The sequence below is a fragment of the Pelobates fuscus genome, chromosome 1 (genome assembly GCF_036172605.1).
Source record: "Pelobates fuscus isolate aPelFus1 chromosome 1, aPelFus1.pri, whole genome shotgun sequence".
NCBI classification, from domain to species: domain Eukaryota; kingdom Metazoa; phylum Chordata; class Amphibia; order Anura; family Pelobatidae; genus Pelobates; species Pelobates fuscus.
In genome coordinates this window covers 67965087-67983065 of record NC_086317.1, presented here as the reverse complement: position 1 = coordinate 67983065, position 17979 = coordinate 67965087, and the positions used below count along the sequence as shown (strand labels likewise).

At 37.4% G+C, this 17979-nt stretch overlaps 1 protein-coding gene across 4 annotated transcripts in view; it reads right to left on the bottom strand.

The window, feature by feature from the left end:
- Window positions 1-1090: 1090 nt before the first annotated feature.
- The window catches only part of ELN (elastin), a 77002-nt gene continuing 60113 nt past the window's right edge, over window positions 1091-17979 (bottom strand). For 3 of the 4 annotated variants that reach the window (XM_063449404.1, XM_063449430.1, XM_063449423.1), the window contains 15 exons: window positions 16323-16355; window positions 15577-15600; window positions 13753-13776; window positions 12636-12662; window positions 10195-10224; window positions 8869-9027; window positions 8385-8423; window positions 7564-7761; window positions 6409-6447; window positions 6185-6304; window positions 5935-5976; window positions 5143-5232; window positions 3669-3692; window positions 2471-2500; window positions 1091-1472 (listed from right to left, as the gene is read on the bottom strand). In XM_063449404.1, coding sequence (XP_063305474.1) covers window positions 1423-1472; window positions 2471-2500; window positions 3669-3692; window positions 5143-5232; window positions 5935-5976; window positions 6185-6304; window positions 6409-6447; window positions 7564-7761; window positions 8385-8423; window positions 8869-9027; window positions 10195-10224; window positions 12636-12662; window positions 13753-13776; window positions 15577-15600; window positions 16323-16355 — 929 coding nt within the window. In that variant the 3' untranslated portion in view covers window positions 1091-1422. The remainder of the gene's footprint in view (window positions 1473-2470; window positions 2501-3668; window positions 3693-5142; window positions 5233-5934; window positions 5977-6184; window positions 6305-6408; window positions 6448-7563; window positions 7762-8384; window positions 8424-8868; window positions 9028-10194; window positions 10225-12635; window positions 12663-13752; window positions 13777-15576; window positions 15601-16322; window positions 16356-17979) is intronic. The other variant, XM_063449415.1, reaches the window with a different exon arrangement.

Genomic DNA, 17979 nt, shown 5'->3' with positions numbered 1-17979 from the left:
GATGGGAGGGCCTCAGAGAAATGGGGAGAGACTACTCTTAAATCTCACAGTTTTTATTTTTAACGTCTTCAATGCCAGAAGGTTTATAAAATGTTAAAAATATCACCAGCAACAGAATAATCACCATTAAAAAAAACCCTACCCTAAAAAAGCATCAGCCCCTCTTTTGACTCACTACAGCATTTTGCGTCTTCGTTTACCCTTAAAGGGCCTTACAAAGAATTGTGAGTCGTTCTAGCAGTAATTAGTTAAAAGCCTTCTCCTCCGGCAGAAAAAGAGTACATTTCTAAAAATAAACGCCAATTTTCTGCATTTTGTGGCAAGCAAAAAAAAACAAAAAAAAAAGGTTAAGAATAAGAACATCTTTTCAAAGTAAGTAGCAAATGTAAAAGGAAGATATTTTTTTGCAGATTTTTCTCTTACCCTCCCCCCTCAAAGTGAGAGAAGTCACACACGTTTTATAATACAATATAAAAATAATAAAGTTCCCTTACAGTCGCAGGCCGATGGCATCAGCATGGATTGAATTCCAAATATAACTTACAACAACTTATTATGGCAGTGTGATGGTGAGAGGGGGAGGATTAGAAAGGAAGCACGCCCAGAGCTTACACATGCTTCTGGGAATCTCAAGTCATGAAGGAGTGCAACTTTCGGCACTGTTTATGTAAAGCAGGATATAACAGGGGCGGACTGAAGAAGGCAAACCATTTCTACTGGCCCAAATATCAGGCTACAAGTAGCATTCGCATTTACAATGCAGTTATCAACTGATCCGGAAAACCTACAAGTCTACTGAACCAAGACAAGTTAAAATGAAGGGACGAGTGCAATAGAGATCATCTTCATAAGCAGAATTGTCTATCACCATCCTGCTTGTCAAGGTGTTCTTTAGCAAGTTGGCTTTACTACACCAGCCTTGTTTGTAGACAAGTGGTCTTCTATGGTGGCCCATATCCTTAACACTTCACCAGCCTGGGGGACACACGTGTCCCATGCCAACCACTTCTTGAGTGCATATATACAGTGCATGTATGCCCATACCTGTGAATGTCTGAGTGTATTTATATCTATGTATTGTATACGAGTATGCACATCTCATTATATGCTCTCTTTGGCCTATACAGGTATATACGCACTCAAACAAACATGCACACATTCCATTTTTACGTAAAGTGTATTAAAGTATACACTGTAAATGTGTGCACGAATGTTTGCGAGTGTCAGATTGCAGGCTCTTCTATAAAATGTAGCTGCCTGGCTCCTTGTTAAAGATGGATATCACAAGAACAGGAGAAAAGAAAATGGTGGAGGACTCTATGGACGGATTGACAGGAGAGGGGAGGGATAATTGGATCCTTTTACATTCACACCATGCAGTAGCACCATAGTTGATGAGGTTACTCGTAGCTCTTTGTTTGGTTATTTTCTCCGTCGGCCACAATACTTTCCTTGACCACAGAGTCCACCACCTACAGAGACATTAAAATGTATATTGTGAATAGAGTTAAGGGCTAATACTATGATATAATTATGAAGGCTTGACATATATTCACTAAAACTCTGCTAATATTTGAAACAACAGAGCACAGGTAGAGTATTCTAGTTCTACAATTCTATTGTCATGTTTTAGAAAGAAACCTAATTAGCAAGTTAAAAATATATAAGTACGGAGTCCACTCATGAACAAATGTTAGGTTCGTGTATCACATAATCAGTGGGGACTGTGAGGATTTACCGTAGACATCTGAGAATCAGCTCATTTACTTTTGAGACTAGACTAAAAAACCCTCACACCAAGACAGCTTTAGGGGGGCCTCAGGTATTATAAGTATTTTGAATTATGACATTTTGACTGCTTTATATTTATTGGTGGACATTTTCTAAATACTAAATGTAGTCCATTTGATGGAGCTTTGGTTTGCTTGAAAACCATTGTGACTTTTAACCTAAATTCTGCTATTTTGTCTAATTAGTCTAACTTTATCAGGGTTTTACCTCCTTTTCACTCTTTTAGGGACAGCTTACCTGAAGGTACTATTAAAGGTAGTTTAAAAATATCTATATAATCAGAAAACAGATTTGAAGAGTAAATGTTTTTATTTTTATGTTATTTATTTTTAATACGTGTTCCGTCTATATCATTAGAATATAATTAACAATATACAAGTAATATTTATTTTAGGAACACATATGCTGGAAAATATCTGTTTATTTATGGGCCGATGGCTAACACTGGGAGCTATTTATATAAAGAAATTCCGGTGGAACATTCGGAAAAGTGGAGTTATGAACAGTACCATTCCACTAGTTTCCAAAATGACATTTTAGCACCAGAATTGTTCCTGAGATATAACCCCTGTTCTGTCTTTTTGCATGCTATAAGAAGAAATCGCAAATGATAAATCTAGTACAAAGAGAATGTTACTATAAATACCAATCATAAAAAGGACAATAAAATTATAGTCACCTCTGTAGTAAGATTTGGCTGGTTTTTGGGCTAAAACAAAAAACATAAAAATGTATTATACACTATAACTTAAATACTTTTTTTTATCCAAGTCATCACTGAAATACATAATAACTAACAAGTACATTTCTTTCCCGATATTCCTCCCCATTTCCTTCACTAATGTTGTTCCATCCATATGGTGCTTGGTTTGGAACAAAATTAGCCATCATATGTCATGTAAAGTTAAATATAGTTAATACAAATAATATATTTAACCTACTATGACATCTGCAGGCTAGAAGGATAGAAACCTTCAATTTGTTTTTAATATGCTGCTCTTTTACCTTATAACATTTCTCCCCTGTAAGGAAGGGATATTAACTAGCTAGTTCATTTATTTCCATATAAAATTCCTTCGCTTCATTAAGGCTCCATATCCACAGCAACTTATTGAAATGGAGGTTAGGAGTTATTACTTCATAAATCCTTGGTTATTTGGTTATTTTTAACTTAAACTCCTCCCTCATTCCCTCTGGTTACAAATCGAGAAGAACAATATCTCCATTGATCTCTCATAAGTTGTGAACACATACTGCCTGCTCACATTGACTATGTCAGTCTTCTTCACTTGCAGGAGATGTACTTTGAGATTGCACATACACAATCAGTTATGCTTCCAATACCTGCACATGTTGGAGGAAGTCTTGCATGATTTGAACATTCAATATGTGCTCACACTGTACAAGTATTTGGACGATTTAATGAGGAAGTGAAACATCAGTGGCAAGAGGGGTGGAATCTGTTTTAAGGCATTCGAAAAAAAAATAAAAAAAAAATGCAAATTTTTAAGATGAGTTTTCATAGACATCCTTCCACTAACAAAACAGTTAAAATAGGCCGCAGCAGATATGATTCTTATATTGCCCCTTTATCCCATCTCTGCCTTCTCCTCTAGATGTTATACATTATCTAAAAACCTTTTCTTGACACATAGCTGTCAGTCTTCACATAAGTACTATACGTTTACCTTTTGAGTAATTATAGCTTACTTCCTTTACAATGTAAGCTCGTTTAAGTAGGGCTTCATCGCCTTGTGTTTCTGTGTGACCAACTCGTTTTGTCGTATTTGCTTGTACGTTTTTTATACTCATTGTACAGCTCTGCAAAATGCACCAGCACTCCATAAATATTAATATTATTAAATCAAAATCCTTACCTCCTAAGGGGTATCCTTGACCAGCTCCAGCTAAAATAAAAAAAAATACAAAATACAAAAAGATAAGAGGCTCCATCTAGTGTTTACAATGCAGTATGCAAGTGATTGCTGACACATTTACCAAGTGCCCTTTTAAGATATGATAAGAGTGTGGTTTCAACAAACCAACTTTCTAGTTAAATACAGACAAGGCTTCTTTACCATGATGCATTTCTATATGTAGAATTTGATTTACTTAAAATTAAAAAGGTAAGTATAATGTATATAATGGGATACACAGCTAAGGCAGTCGTATTTGTCTATGTGAATTTTGCTGCCCCACAGTAAATCTAACCTTGAGTTACTTTCATACTGTGTGGAAATGTTGTTATGATGCAATTTAATAATTTATCAGTATTCAGTTCTTCTAGCAGTTATTTTCTCAGGGTAATTGGGAATGTGTGATGGAATTATTTTCTTTCAGCCTTATAGATGCCAAATTGCACAATTTTGAAACTAAGATAACTAAACATAAATAGCTTCAGGACTTCAGTAGTGTGAAAAGTTCAATTTCCACCCAGTGAGACCTTATTGTCCATCTCAACTAACACATTTGGCAACTGTTTATAGTTTTTATCTCCAATTTTAAATACACTGAAAATGATTGCCTGATTCTTGGTAATAGGGCAACATTTTAAACCTAAAATATAAAATTGTGTGAAAATGTCTGCTATAAGAGCATGGACTACAGGGAGAATAAAATCTTCCTGTGAATACTTTTCACTCATCCCTCTTCAAAATAAAGATGGCTGGCTGGGTTTAGGCCTTCTTTTGGGGTGCATTGTGTAAGGAAGCATTCTAAGTGACTGTATTAGTAGCTAGCTGACATTTAACAAAAATATGCAGCTCCTTCATAAAAGGAAAGTACATTTCCTTTTTTTTTTTTATTGCAAAGTGTGGCTGGAACCCCCAGGCCACATTGTCTAAGTCAGAGAATCTACACAATACAGAAACTATTTCTAGAGGAAATTGTGGCTGCCGTTTTACTAATGAGATTTAACTCCTTGACTGATGTGACGCTGCAATATCTCACGTAACAAAGAAATGAAAAGTTGGAAATTGTTTTGCCAGCAGATACGTTTGAGATTTAATAAATGGTTTACTAAAGTTTACTGAGCACAGCATGAGGAGTTTATTAGCCATTTTGCAGCCATTGTAAAGTATAATTCAATATGTTTATAATTCAATCAGTTTATTGTGCAGTTCAGCAATAAAACAAGTTTAATGAGAGGGGTATTTAAATCAGTAAACAAGAACATGCTTCATTGTATAATTTGGAGAATTGTAAGCATATGAAAGTAGGCCTGTTAGTCATGGAGGATTCATTCCAAATACTATAAAGTGAGCTGGGGGAAGTGCGTAAAGGAAACAGAAAAAGACAGAGAGAGGATCCATAAAAAAACTAAAAATTGTGTATTTTACTCCAAATTCAGACTTATCTCACCTCCTCCTACTCCTGTTCCTAATGAAGCTCCAGGCCCAAAACCACCTCCTCCGCCTACACCACCTACTCCTCCTCCGTAACCTGCCAATACAAAAACACTTACAAGTCAGCAATCCCATTCCAGTGGTCAAAGTACTGTATATACACACATTGACCTTAGACATTGTGCAATGAAGTTTCCTTGTGGATACTCATTGTTTGGAGAGGGGCAGGGGGGTTTACACATTGTCAAAAATCCCCATCTACAGACACCAGTTCCGTTAAATCCTTGTAGATTTTGCGTGTTTCCTTTAATCTTACCTACAGTGTCCGGCACATTATTAATATGCATTATTTTGAGAACACACCAAGTTTTTCTACAGAAAATATTTATGCAGTACTGCTTTATTATAATCTTGATCAGGTCAGTATAGGGAAAGATCTTCATGATCTTGGAGTGACCAGGACCAGGACACATGCAGAATAGAATGTATGAGGGACTCGTGGCAGTAAGGTTAGAAGCTCTTGTGATATGAACCAGTATGTACATCACGGTATGCTTTGATTTGAGAGGCAGAAAGTAACAGTCCTGGCTTTCCAATTTAGAGGGCCTGGAGACGTGACTTAAAGCCGCACTTTTAGTCTTCAAACTATTGACAGAGATGGTTTACGAAGACAGGGCAAGCTGGGAAATAATTAAGGCACTAAGACATCTTTAGTATAATGAAGTTGTTGTAGTGCTTACAATGTTCCATTTAAAGTAAGTGCTTTAAGAATGGAAACACACAGCCTAATCTATTATACCTGGTTTAGGGGGTTTTCCGCCTGCTCCCGGGTAGGTGCCTGCTGAAAAGACAAAGGGAAAGTGTCATTATCTCATCTGCTGACAAATGCATCAACTAAATCCTACAGAAACTTGCCTCACAGAACAGCACAGCCAAATACAAAGTTTGTAAACTGTATTGGTTGCAAGCCATGAGCAAACCTGAGACTCTTTCAGACACTTGCCATTGTATGTGATTGTTCATGGATCTCATTAGTGCACAACTCTTACCCCCAGCTCCAATCCCTCCAGGTCCATATCCACCTCCAGGACCGTAGCCACCTCCAGTTCCCAAGCCGCCTCCTTGTAAACCACCAGCTCCAGTACCCAACCCTGCTCCAGCTCCATAGCCTACAAATTAAGTTAGATCACGAAATTAAGCATTTATAATGTTCACATTGTTAGGCCTCACTCAGTCTTTTGTTTCTAATCCGGAGCATTTCTCTTGAATTTACCTGGTTTTGGTGGTTTGCCTCCAGCTCCGGGGTACACGCCTGGAAATGAAGGAAATATTTAAAAAGTATTACTGATTTACATATTTTGACATTTTAATGATTAAAGAAATGAGTAAAGCATCAAGAAAGTGTCAAATATTTTAAAATCTTTATATATATATATATTTAGTTTCTTTGTTTTTTCGTAATTTTATTTTTTTAATCAAGTTTATAAAGATGTATGCATTGACATATATCACTTAAGGATCCCTCCAAACGGCTAATTAGAGAATGTTCAGGCAGTTCAAAAGTACCACCATTTACCAGTATTATAGGGTTCTCATAAATAAACATATTTACTTCATAGACTATATAACTAGGTATTTTAATTCAGGGTATTTATTAAAAATGGCTTAGCCAAGGGGTAAGAAACCTTTTGCACTCCAGATGTTGTGGACTACATCTCCCATAATGTTCTTACTGGCATAATGCTGGCAAAGCTTCATGGTAGATGTAGTCCACAATATCCGAAGTCCTGAAGGTTGCCTACACTGGGCTTAGCCCATACCCTTAGATCCTGTTTGTCACAAATACAACAAGCCTACACTCAATTTAAACATCACTCTTAAAGATAACGTGGATTTAATGACTATATACTTGGGGGTGGACACTGATAAAGCAGATATAAATAAAATAGAACAATTGCCTGCTTGGATCTGCAAGTCAACAGGAAGGAAACGCAGCAATATGGCTTGCCCATTAGGTGGTAAGATATAGAGTATACTACAATCTGAAATGTGACTATTTGTTTGAATGGCATTCTAGTAATTGTGCAGCTATAGGTTAGAAATTATTTAGTCTGTTTCATCTTTTAAGTCATTTTGTCAAACATTATTGTTAATTGATATTAACTGCTGTACTTTCAATTCAAATCGTTAATCCTGGGGAAAAAAATGGAAGTATCATGCATCTGCTAAATAAATTTGTATATCTGAAGAAGCACCCTAGCACCAAGAAAATGAAACCACATTTATGGGTAAGCCTCTGTATATTGAAAGCCATATAATGGATTGATACTAATACACAATAATATTTTTTTTCCTAAATCTAGTATTTCTACTTGCTTTAGGGAACTTGAAGTACTACCCCAGGTAAGCAATTATTCTTCAATCTCACCTCCAGCTCCTGGTCTTACTCCTGTTCCTATGCCAGCACCAGGCACATATCCAGCACCAGGTCCATATCCACCTGTCCCAGTTCCGTATCCACCAGGCCCAGTTCCGTATCCGCCGACCCCTGTTCCGTATCCACCGGCCCCCGGCCCGTATCCACCGGCCCCTGGTCCGTATCCACCGGGTCCAGTTCCATAGCCTGCTGAAAAAGAACCAAACATAGATGTCAGAACAGGATTTGTCGAAAATCCAAATATTCAAATTGATCTATTTAGAGTCAACTGCCCATGATATAGTAATGTTTCCTACACTTCTAAACTACTACTTTCTAATAGCAGCCTGCCTCTTCTTTAGTATTATGTTTAGCTTTCTGTATTCTCCCTTTTCTTTGATAGATTAGGGGCCAAAGATGAGGATGCCTGGAATCAGGACATTGTTTAATCCTACGTTGCTGTGTGTGCTCAAATTTGATCCTCCAATCCTTCTCCCAGTTTAAAACAATTCAAAATTCTGCCACAAAACAGAAAGAAAAACTTCTAGACTCTGGATCAACAAGCTTTTAGCCACATGTTAACTATTATATCATAGAAAAGCCTGTTTTTATAAAAAAAAAAAAAAAAATGATATTGTTTACAAATCGGTGCAGAATCTGATAAAGCAACCTTGTTGGATAGAGAATTTCACATCTATATGAGTCTTACTGTAAAGCTGTAAATAACTTTTTCTATACTCTGGGTAAAATCTACTTTCTTCTAGTCTAAATGGGTGACATCTTGTCATTTGTACAAAGCCTTTTCATGTTTGTTCACAGTTGAACATGTTTACCTGGTTTTGGTGGCTTTCCTACTGCTCCTGGGTACTGACCTGATATTAAGAAGAAGGAACACAGAATTTCATTAGACATCAAACAGATCATCAAACAATCACATGAATTATTGTCACAGCTCTAATGTTTGGATGTCATATAAATGAGTATCAAGAATGATGAAATTTGACAATATTTGACTGTATTTTGTTATGGATGTCCTGGGAGGCAAAGTATACCTTAAAAACACAGCTGCCCAGACTTATACATTTTGGTGACATTGACACCACATCCCGGGTGCTGCAGACTGCCATTGTGGTCGACAAGACATCCCACCTTAACCCTATTAAAGGGCTTGGTGGTAGAGAAAGCTTCATAGGTGCATCTGTTTTTTCATAAAACACTTGCGACCTTGCTAAAACAATAATTATGGATAATTATGGAGCTCCTAATGATAATTTTAACAAATCAATGTTCAGAAATATTTACCCTTAAGTATCTTACCTCCAGCTCCTTGACCGCCTGTTCCCAGTCCAGCTCCTGGATAATACCCAGCTCCAGTTCCTGCACCACCACCAGGTACTCCTGCACCAGCTCCAGCTCCGAGACCTGCACCAGTTCCATAACCTGCACCAGCTCCGAGACCTGCGCCAGCTCCATAACCTGAAAATACAGCTTTCATGTGGTTAATAATGTAAAGAGCTGTGCAATTCTTTTGTTATTACATAACAACCTGGCATCCCACCTGGATATATATGGCCTTGTATGCAGGGTTTAAAATTGGAATTAGCCAATAGCTAATGGAGAGTAAAAATGTAATCTGGCAAATAGAAATTCACAGCTGACTTGCAGTGGCGAGTAAGCCTGGCTTGGCTATTAGCATAAGACTTTGAATTTTAAACCCTTTTATATGTATATATCTGTATAGCTATATCTCTGTCTATCTATCTATCTATACACATACTATCTATTTATACACATACACGCAAAAGCAAAAATGAACATAAAATAATTCTAAAAATAACGTTTTTTTTTTACATATATATATATAACATATATATTCTCAGGGTATAGAGGGCAACAAATATCTTGAGACTAGCAGACTCCAACTTTGAAAGTAGCTGCACCCCTCACACACGCACACTGCACCCTCACACTCACACATTGCACCCGTCACACGCACACTGCACCCCTCACACACACTTCACCACTCACACACTACTGCCCCTATGCCATATCACAGCCCCTATCTCAGCAGATCCCAGGTAAGTTGTCAAACTGTTCTTAAACTGTTTTACTACTTACCCTGGAAGGGCACTACGGCACTACTGGCACCATAACCACTACAAAGTGCAGTAGTGGTTATTGTGCCTGGATTGTTTCTTTAAATAATCTACCAGTACCCCTCCCAAGATTAGGTTCTGGATCTGCACCTGAACGGCAAGCATTTCTGCCGAACAGGGGCCCAGTATATGCCGAAGTGCTGTACATATATACAACCTAGAAAATTGTTTTAACTGGGGCGCCTTGGAAAAATATTGAAGTATTAACTTAAAAAGTTTGGGAACTACTGCTTTAAATAAAAGAAATACATAGCAACTGTTTCCACTGTTACGCACATCAGTAAGACAAGATGCTGCATTGGTTTTTATAGTAATATCAATGTATTTTGTTTATGGACAATCCTTCTTGTTTAATTAAATGACTCAATAAATTAATTCTAAAACGTACTCAATAGTGTCATAATTCGTTTCTGCTACAACTGGAGCGTTCATATTGGAGAATACACATACGTACACACTATGCACATTATATTACATCACAGCTTACCTGGTTTGGGTGGTTTCCCTGGGTACAATCCTGCAATAGAAAAACATTGTCAGTTGCAGAATAATGGGCTGGGTGACTGAATGTTAGTATAATAGCATGTAATGTGTTACAAGCCGCAGGTTTAGCTATACTGGGGGCAGTACCAAAACCCTTGATGTCTCTACTTGATGGACACTGTATTAAATGTGTGCTGGGTATATTAAACTGTATTTGAACATTAATGGGTATATTATTATGGGATATGTTACATTTTATAGAATATTACTGAGCATCAAACAGGATGCCATGGATGTAGGAACCAGAAAATAAAGGTATTGGTGGTTATAACCTTTTGCTAAGAAATCCTAATTCTGACAGCCCCCATCAAACCATTTATACACAGGCACTGCCACTGGGGGGATTTGAGTGCAGTATTTTTATGTTTCCATGTACCATGTAGGTATTTTATACTTTTAGAGGATAATTCGGGATTTATAAAACAACATAATGGATTTGATTTATTTTCCTATTCTAGTTAATCAAACTGTCCATCCATAATTATCCTATCCTTATTTAACCACTGCTCCCCTCACGTGTCCCACTTCATCTATTATGGTAACACATTTAGAATCTTCCTTCTTTCTCATAAGCTTAGTCCGTTATGATGTATCCCCCAGTTCCTCACTGGTAAGGATCTATTTCCTCTGAACCCTACAAAGAACACTTCTTGAGAGGAATGTGTCCCCCCACTATATTGACCCAAAGTGATCTCTCATAAGTCTGCAAGGCTACCATATCCACCATGTTTTTAGGGACACAAATAATTTTGTCATATTTATGAAAATGCATGAAAAGTATAGTATATATCAGTGGACTACATCCCCCATAATGCTTTTAAAACCCACAATGCTGGCAAAACATCATGGGAGGTGTAGTCCAAAACATCTGGAGGGCCAAAGACTGCCTATGCCTGGTATATCAAATGCATAGGATTCTTCATTGCCTAATTACTTCATCTTATGCACCTTCTTCTGAATTCTACGTACTGCAGGACAACCATTTTCATGAGCTGTCCATCAATGTGATATGTGTTGCTGAAAACACGGTAGATATGATAACTATATGTATAGCTGTAGCTGGTATCATTGCAGCATGTTCTAGTGAACTTGTGAAACAGTGCAGTGATCAGTAAGGTAGGTGTTTGCAATCACAGTAGTGAGCATACCTCCCAGCTGTTGGATCATCAGGGAACAAGGTTCTCCTTTCAAGGAAAAAATTGACTGTTCTGGAATCCTTTAAATTTATATAAATCTTATATTTATTGCCTACACTAATCTAACCAACTACTGACCCTACTGGTTGTCAGTGTTCCAATCAGTTAGAACAACTGCTAGTGAGTTTAGTTGTATGAAGGGAGTTTGGACTTCACAGGCTCCCTGTAAGTTTTCAGTGTGGTTCCGTGAGGGTTGAAAATGAACTTTTCACATTGTTGGATATTATATCAATGTTAATATCAGTGTTAATAATTAACAGTGGTAATTATATCACAGTTAATTTTATAATGGTGATTAACCACACAGCCATGTTATGTACTAATGTAAAATAATAAAACCAAACTCAACCTTCTGAATGGAATGTTAAAGGAAAACTATAGGGTCAGGAACATAAACATGTATTCCTGACCCTATAGTGTTAAAACCACCTTCTAGCCCCCCTGGGTCCCTCATGCCTCCCTTAATATAGCAAAATCTCACTTGTATTCAAGCCTGAAGCTGCTGGCTAAGCCCTGTCTGCTTCAAACCAGCAAGCAGTCTGCTGACATCATCAGCAGTGGTAGCCTGATCCAATCACAGTGCTTCCCCATAGGATTGGCTGAGACTGACAAGGAGGCAGATCAGGGGCAGAGCCAGCACAATTCAAACACAGCCCTGGCCAATCAGCATATCCTCATAGATATGAATTGAATAAATGAATCTCTATGAGGAAAGTTCAGTGTCTGTATGCAGAGGGAGGAGATACTGAATGTCTGAATGCATTTTAGGCAGCATGACCCAGGAAGGATCTCTAACAGCCATCTGAGGAGTGACCAGTGAAGTTATCACTAGGCTGTAATGTAAACACTGCATTTTCTCTGAAAAAACAGTGTTTACAGCAAAAAGCCTGAAGGGAATGATTTTACCCACCACAACAAATGCAATAAGCTGTAGTTGTTCTGGTGACTATAGTGTCCCTTTAATCTAACTCTGCCAGTGGGTTAGTAAATGGGTGAATTATATCATATGTAAGGGGAATAACACTGACTTTAATTAAAGAAAAATGTATCTAAGGACAACATACTTATCTCACATTATTGAAATGTCTTTCATTTAAAAGACTGCATAACAAACTCTTTAAATAGGCATGTTCCGAAATGTCTCATAATTTAAAATGTACAATATTATGGGTATATTTAAGATACATACCTCCGCCTGCTGCACCAGTACCACCAACTGTTTAAAACAAAGAGGAACAGTCAGACTTTTTGGTTAAACATTAAAATATATTTGTTTAAAAGGTTTGAAAATGAAACCAATGAAATGTTAATGCTAACTGCTCCATTTTTAGACTTTTATTACAAAATTGCCATTTGTACATAGTGTTGTTATATTCAGAATCTGTAAGAAAAGTTACATTTAAAGGAACATTGCAATCACAAAAAATATAACAGCCTGGTGTAGTGGTTATGGTGCCATGAGCCCCCAGATGCTATCCTAGTGTAATTTGTCAGACTGTTTTAGAACAGCTTGGCAAAATATCGGAGTCCCTGGAACTGTTTTTGTGACTTTTACTTGATGAATATGAGATCTCTGTTCTATTGTTTATCTCCTGGTTTATGCATGAGTAATTGTATATATTCACCTTATCAGATAACAGCTCTGGGGTATAAATTATAATACTGGTAAATTACATGTCTTCTTGCTTCAGGAGCTGTTTAGGCGCTCTACTTGTGCCAGTGCCATGATTTTGGGAAATCTAGGGATGGTCCCTCCCCTACCTAACAGGATTGGTGCTGCTTGTTGCTGGTACACTGGTTTAATAACCAGCATATTGGAGTCAGAACGTAATGACAGCTGTCTATCATTACTATCTTTCTCCAGCAAGCTCAAATCTTGCTTTTTAAAGGAATATCACAGGAACTGCAGTGCGTCTGCTATAGTTGCTGTGATGCAGAACTGGAGAGCAGCAAGAAGCTCTCTGTCACTTTTATGCAATTTGTTTTCTCTTAGATACTTTCATTTACAAATGATTTAAAGTGACAAAAGGCATTACTTTTAATATTTCTGGAAACGTTTTAAAAATGTTATAAATTATTATATATGTATAAAAAAAATGTATCAAGTTATAAAAAATAAAAAAATATTGAAACTCTCATGATGCTCTTTCTTGTTTGTTAAATCCAAGCTTAGTAATAGGATAACTGTGACATATGATGTCAGACTATTTATTTATATGACCGGTACTGTCGTTTTTTAAATTAAAAAATCCAATTAAAAAGGCCTATACATTTTATTATAAATACACATATATGCTGATACATACCACCACCTGGACGAAAGCCATAAGCTATAATGCAAAGAAAGAAAATGTTTAGGGATACTATAGGCACCAAAACAACTTTAGATTAATGAAGCAATTTTGGTGTATAGATCATGCCTCTCAGTCTCACTACTTAATTCTCTGGCATCTAGGAGTTAAATCACTTTGTTGCCACCCTAGTCACACCTCTCTGCATGTGACTTGCACAGCCTTCCTAAACACTTCCTGTAGAGAAAGAACTAATGTTTAAATTTCCTTTGTTGCACATTCTGTTTAATTTAGAATTCCTTAGCTCCTTCTAGACCATACAGGAGCCTCCTGTGTGTTATAAAAGTTCAATTTGCAGAACAGGAGATAAAAACTTCTAAAGTAAGTTAACATCTGATTGAAAATAAAACAAAATTGTCATGCTGACTGTGTGAATGACAGCCAGGGGAGGTGTGGCTAGGGCTGCATGGAAAGAAACAAAAGTGATTTAACTACTAAATGGCAGAGAAGCAGTGAGACTGCTGGGGCATGATCTATACACAAAAACTGCTTCATTAAAGGGTGACTACAAGCACCATGACCTCTTCAGTAATTTGAAGTGCTCAAGGTGCTAGTTGTACCCCCAGCACATGTGACATACGCTGGGCTGCCTAATGTCATTTCTGTGCATATTTTGTGTATGTCGTCAATGCGCCTGCAAGGGGAAGATAGCTTTCCCCTTTCTCTTACTCTGTGGACGCTCCCTCCCACTTCCCACTGTCCAAGAAATGGGAGAAATCCACCTCCCTTCTCCTCTACATTTGACCTCGGGAGTGCCAGGTGACATCATGACACGGCGCGGAAGATACGTGATGAGAGCTGAGCATGAAGCTGGATTAAAGAAACATTTAAAACCTTTTTTGCAGGTTTTTACAGAGTGGGACTTAATAGTTATGCCTGAAATGGCGTTTATAATGTATTTTGTTGTATCAGGGTTCGAGTGACCCTTGAAGCTAAAGTTTTTTTGGTGCCCATAGTATCCTTTTAATAGACATATTATATAAACAACTATATGGCAATGTTCTAAAAGTGGTATGGTCTTTGTGGAAACAAAATGTTCTATCCATTCCGATTTTTCTACAGCAAGCTTGAGTTAATTCTTAAAGGAAAAACACAGCAGCTGCAGTGCATATGCAACTGTTGCTGTGACAGAGAGCAGGAGAACCACAAGCCACTGTGTGGCTGTGTGTACACCTAAATAGGTGCTCCAGCACTGTGGTGTTAGAGATACATGTTGTTCCTGTACACTGTGTGGCTGTGTGTACACCTAAATAGGTGCTCCAGCACTGTGGTGTTAGAGATACATGTTGTTCCTGTACACTGTGTGGCTGTGTGTACACCTAAATAGGTGCTCCAGCACTGTGGTGTTAGAGATACATGTTGTTCCTGTACACTGTGTGGCTGTGTGCAAACCTAAATAGGTGCTCCAGCACTGTGGTGTTAGAGATACATGTTGTTCCTGTACACTGTGTGGCTGTGTGCAAACCTAAATAGGTGCTCCAGCACTGTGGTGTTAGAGATACATGTTGTTCCTGTACACTGTGTGGCTGTGTTTTCATGTAGAGCGTATTATTATAAATTTGTCGCTTCCTTAAAATGTAAATATGAACTGCAAATCTGATGATGCTCATCTTTTGTTGGTTAAAGCCAAGCCCAGTAGTAGACTGTGATATATAAACTCCAGGTGTCAGACTATCTACTTATATAATAGTCACTGTCATTTCTAAAATAAAATAAAAAACATCCAATTGAAAAGGTAGATAAATGTAATGATAAACTCACATATATGCGTATACATACCTCCACCTGGACCAAAGCCACCAGCTATAAAACAAAATTGAAAAATGTTTCAGAGATAGTCAGGACAGATTTAGGGGCTCTATGAGCAACTTTATGGAAACGGTCTAAAAGTGTCATGGTCTCTGGGGAAACCAATGGAATGTACAATCTCTCTGTCTGTCTCTCTGTCTATCACTGCAGTTGAGATGGGGACTTTTCCGAACCAGGTATTTTGGCCTAATTCTTACTATTTTTGTAATTCTTTATTTTTGTGGTGCAAACAGTTAACATGGGCTCTTGCCGTGCCCCAACAGCAGGTACAAGCTTGGTACAATAAATGCATGAACAAGTGTAAGGCATTGAAGGTCATTGCACACATTTTCTAAATTAAGTAGCTAGGTCACAGGGTAATGAAACATGTCTAGGGTATGTAGCAAACTTAACATGTGGTCGAAGTGAGTTTCCTAGACATGTGAGTGGGTATATGATAATGAAGTTTAAAACAAGCTGATTTTTAGTGAATAAACTACTGTAGTGAATAACTGTGTATGTTTAATTTTAAACACAATCCATTTTAACAAGATTTTATTGACCTTTCGTACATCCCGAACAACAAGTGAATCGCTAAACAAGCCAGAAAACGGAACTCAAGTAATATCAAGCTGCAGAAATGTTCCAATTAAGCTCTTTATTAATTTAAAACTAATTTTGTGACAATCTGCAACAGTGCTACATATTAAACAATTCATATGTATTATATAACTTACGTCCTCCTGTTAAACCACCTTGTCCAACTCCACCTATAGGCAAATCACACAAACATATATAGGTAAGTAAAGGTGCATTTGGTTTTCTTCATGAAAGAGTTAACTTTTAAATTATGTATCAATCATACACAGCTCTTAAACTGTCTTTAATGGAACACTATGGTGTCAGGAATACAAATATGTATGCTTGACACTGCAAGCAAAAAAACACATTTTAGATGTCCAGCCCCCTTGCCTCCCATTTAAAAAGTTATTTAAATTACCTATTTTTCCAGCACTGCATTGGTCTCGTACGTCTGGTCCCACTCCGCCTCCTTGGCTGAGATCATTAAATTTGACAATCTCAGCACATTGGGAGGCTATTGCGAATGCACGGCAAAAAGCTGCACAGTGCCAATCAGCATCTCCTCATTGTATCAATGCATCTCTTTGGGGAGTGTTCAGCATCTCAATACAGAGCGTGGAGACGCTGAACGTCAGTGCTCCACAACTACAGAACAGCTGCATTAACCCCTAAAGGACACATGACATGTGTGACATGTCATGATTCCCTTTTATTCCAGAAGTTTGGTCCTTAAGGGGTTAAGCTGAATTTTGACTAAAGTGTCTCTTTAATAGAAACAGGATAGGAACGTTGCATTTCTGATCCAGATGAAGAGCTATGGATACAAGCAAGTATGAACCTTCTCTGAACCAGACAAGAAGCACACAAGGCACAGTGCCGAGAACTAAATATTGTGGAAAATTTAGAGAATACCAAAAAATAAAATAAAAAATAAATAAACCTATTATATCAATCAAAATGGTTTCCTCTGCATATGATATCAAAGTTTGTATCCATCTCCTGGCATCATTTCATGTATATAAGACCACTTACCTCCAGGAAAAACTCCAGCTCCACCTAAATTATTACAACATGACAGGAGGTTTCGTATTTTGCATAACCTCTCTTTACTAGCTCCACACAGCAGCAAAGAAACACATAAAAAAAGAACCAAACTTTAAAACGAGTCCCTTAACTTTAGGGTCTAGAAGTAAGGACATTCAGTATCTATGAGATTTATTCTCTCTGCATGGGTTTTGCTCCCCCCTCTTCTCCTATCATACCATTCCAAAGAGATTTTCATTATCTATTGGTAGAGGAGAGATACTCATGTTTCCTATGTTTTTTTTTAGTAAGTAGGGGTGATTACTGCACTCATTATACCCAGTATAACTTTGTTTATTTTTTCCTAGATTCAGGAAATACTTGCCTGGCCCTCTTGTTCCCTGTATTTATAGTTGTTCTAGGATATATCTGCCTAGCTCACTGTTTAGCGAACTTTCTCCCACTGATTTATCCTGTCATTTAATCTCAGTAGTAATTACAAGGGTTTTTTCTCAGCCATTGTAGCTGTTTTCTGAGACCAATAGACAGGGTTGGGATCTAGAGCTGCTCTACACTCTACAACTATTCTGACTCCCCAGCTTTACTCCAATGTTTAACACATTGTCCTTATTTTGATTTCATTATTTAAGTATTTGTAGATTGGATATATTTGGTACAATCTAGCTGTGGGTTTTAGGTTTATTTTCCACACTAGGCTTATCTCTAAGAAAGTTATTTAGCTGACAATATAATTTTTCTTTCCTTCTTTTTGAACATACCAGTATAGAG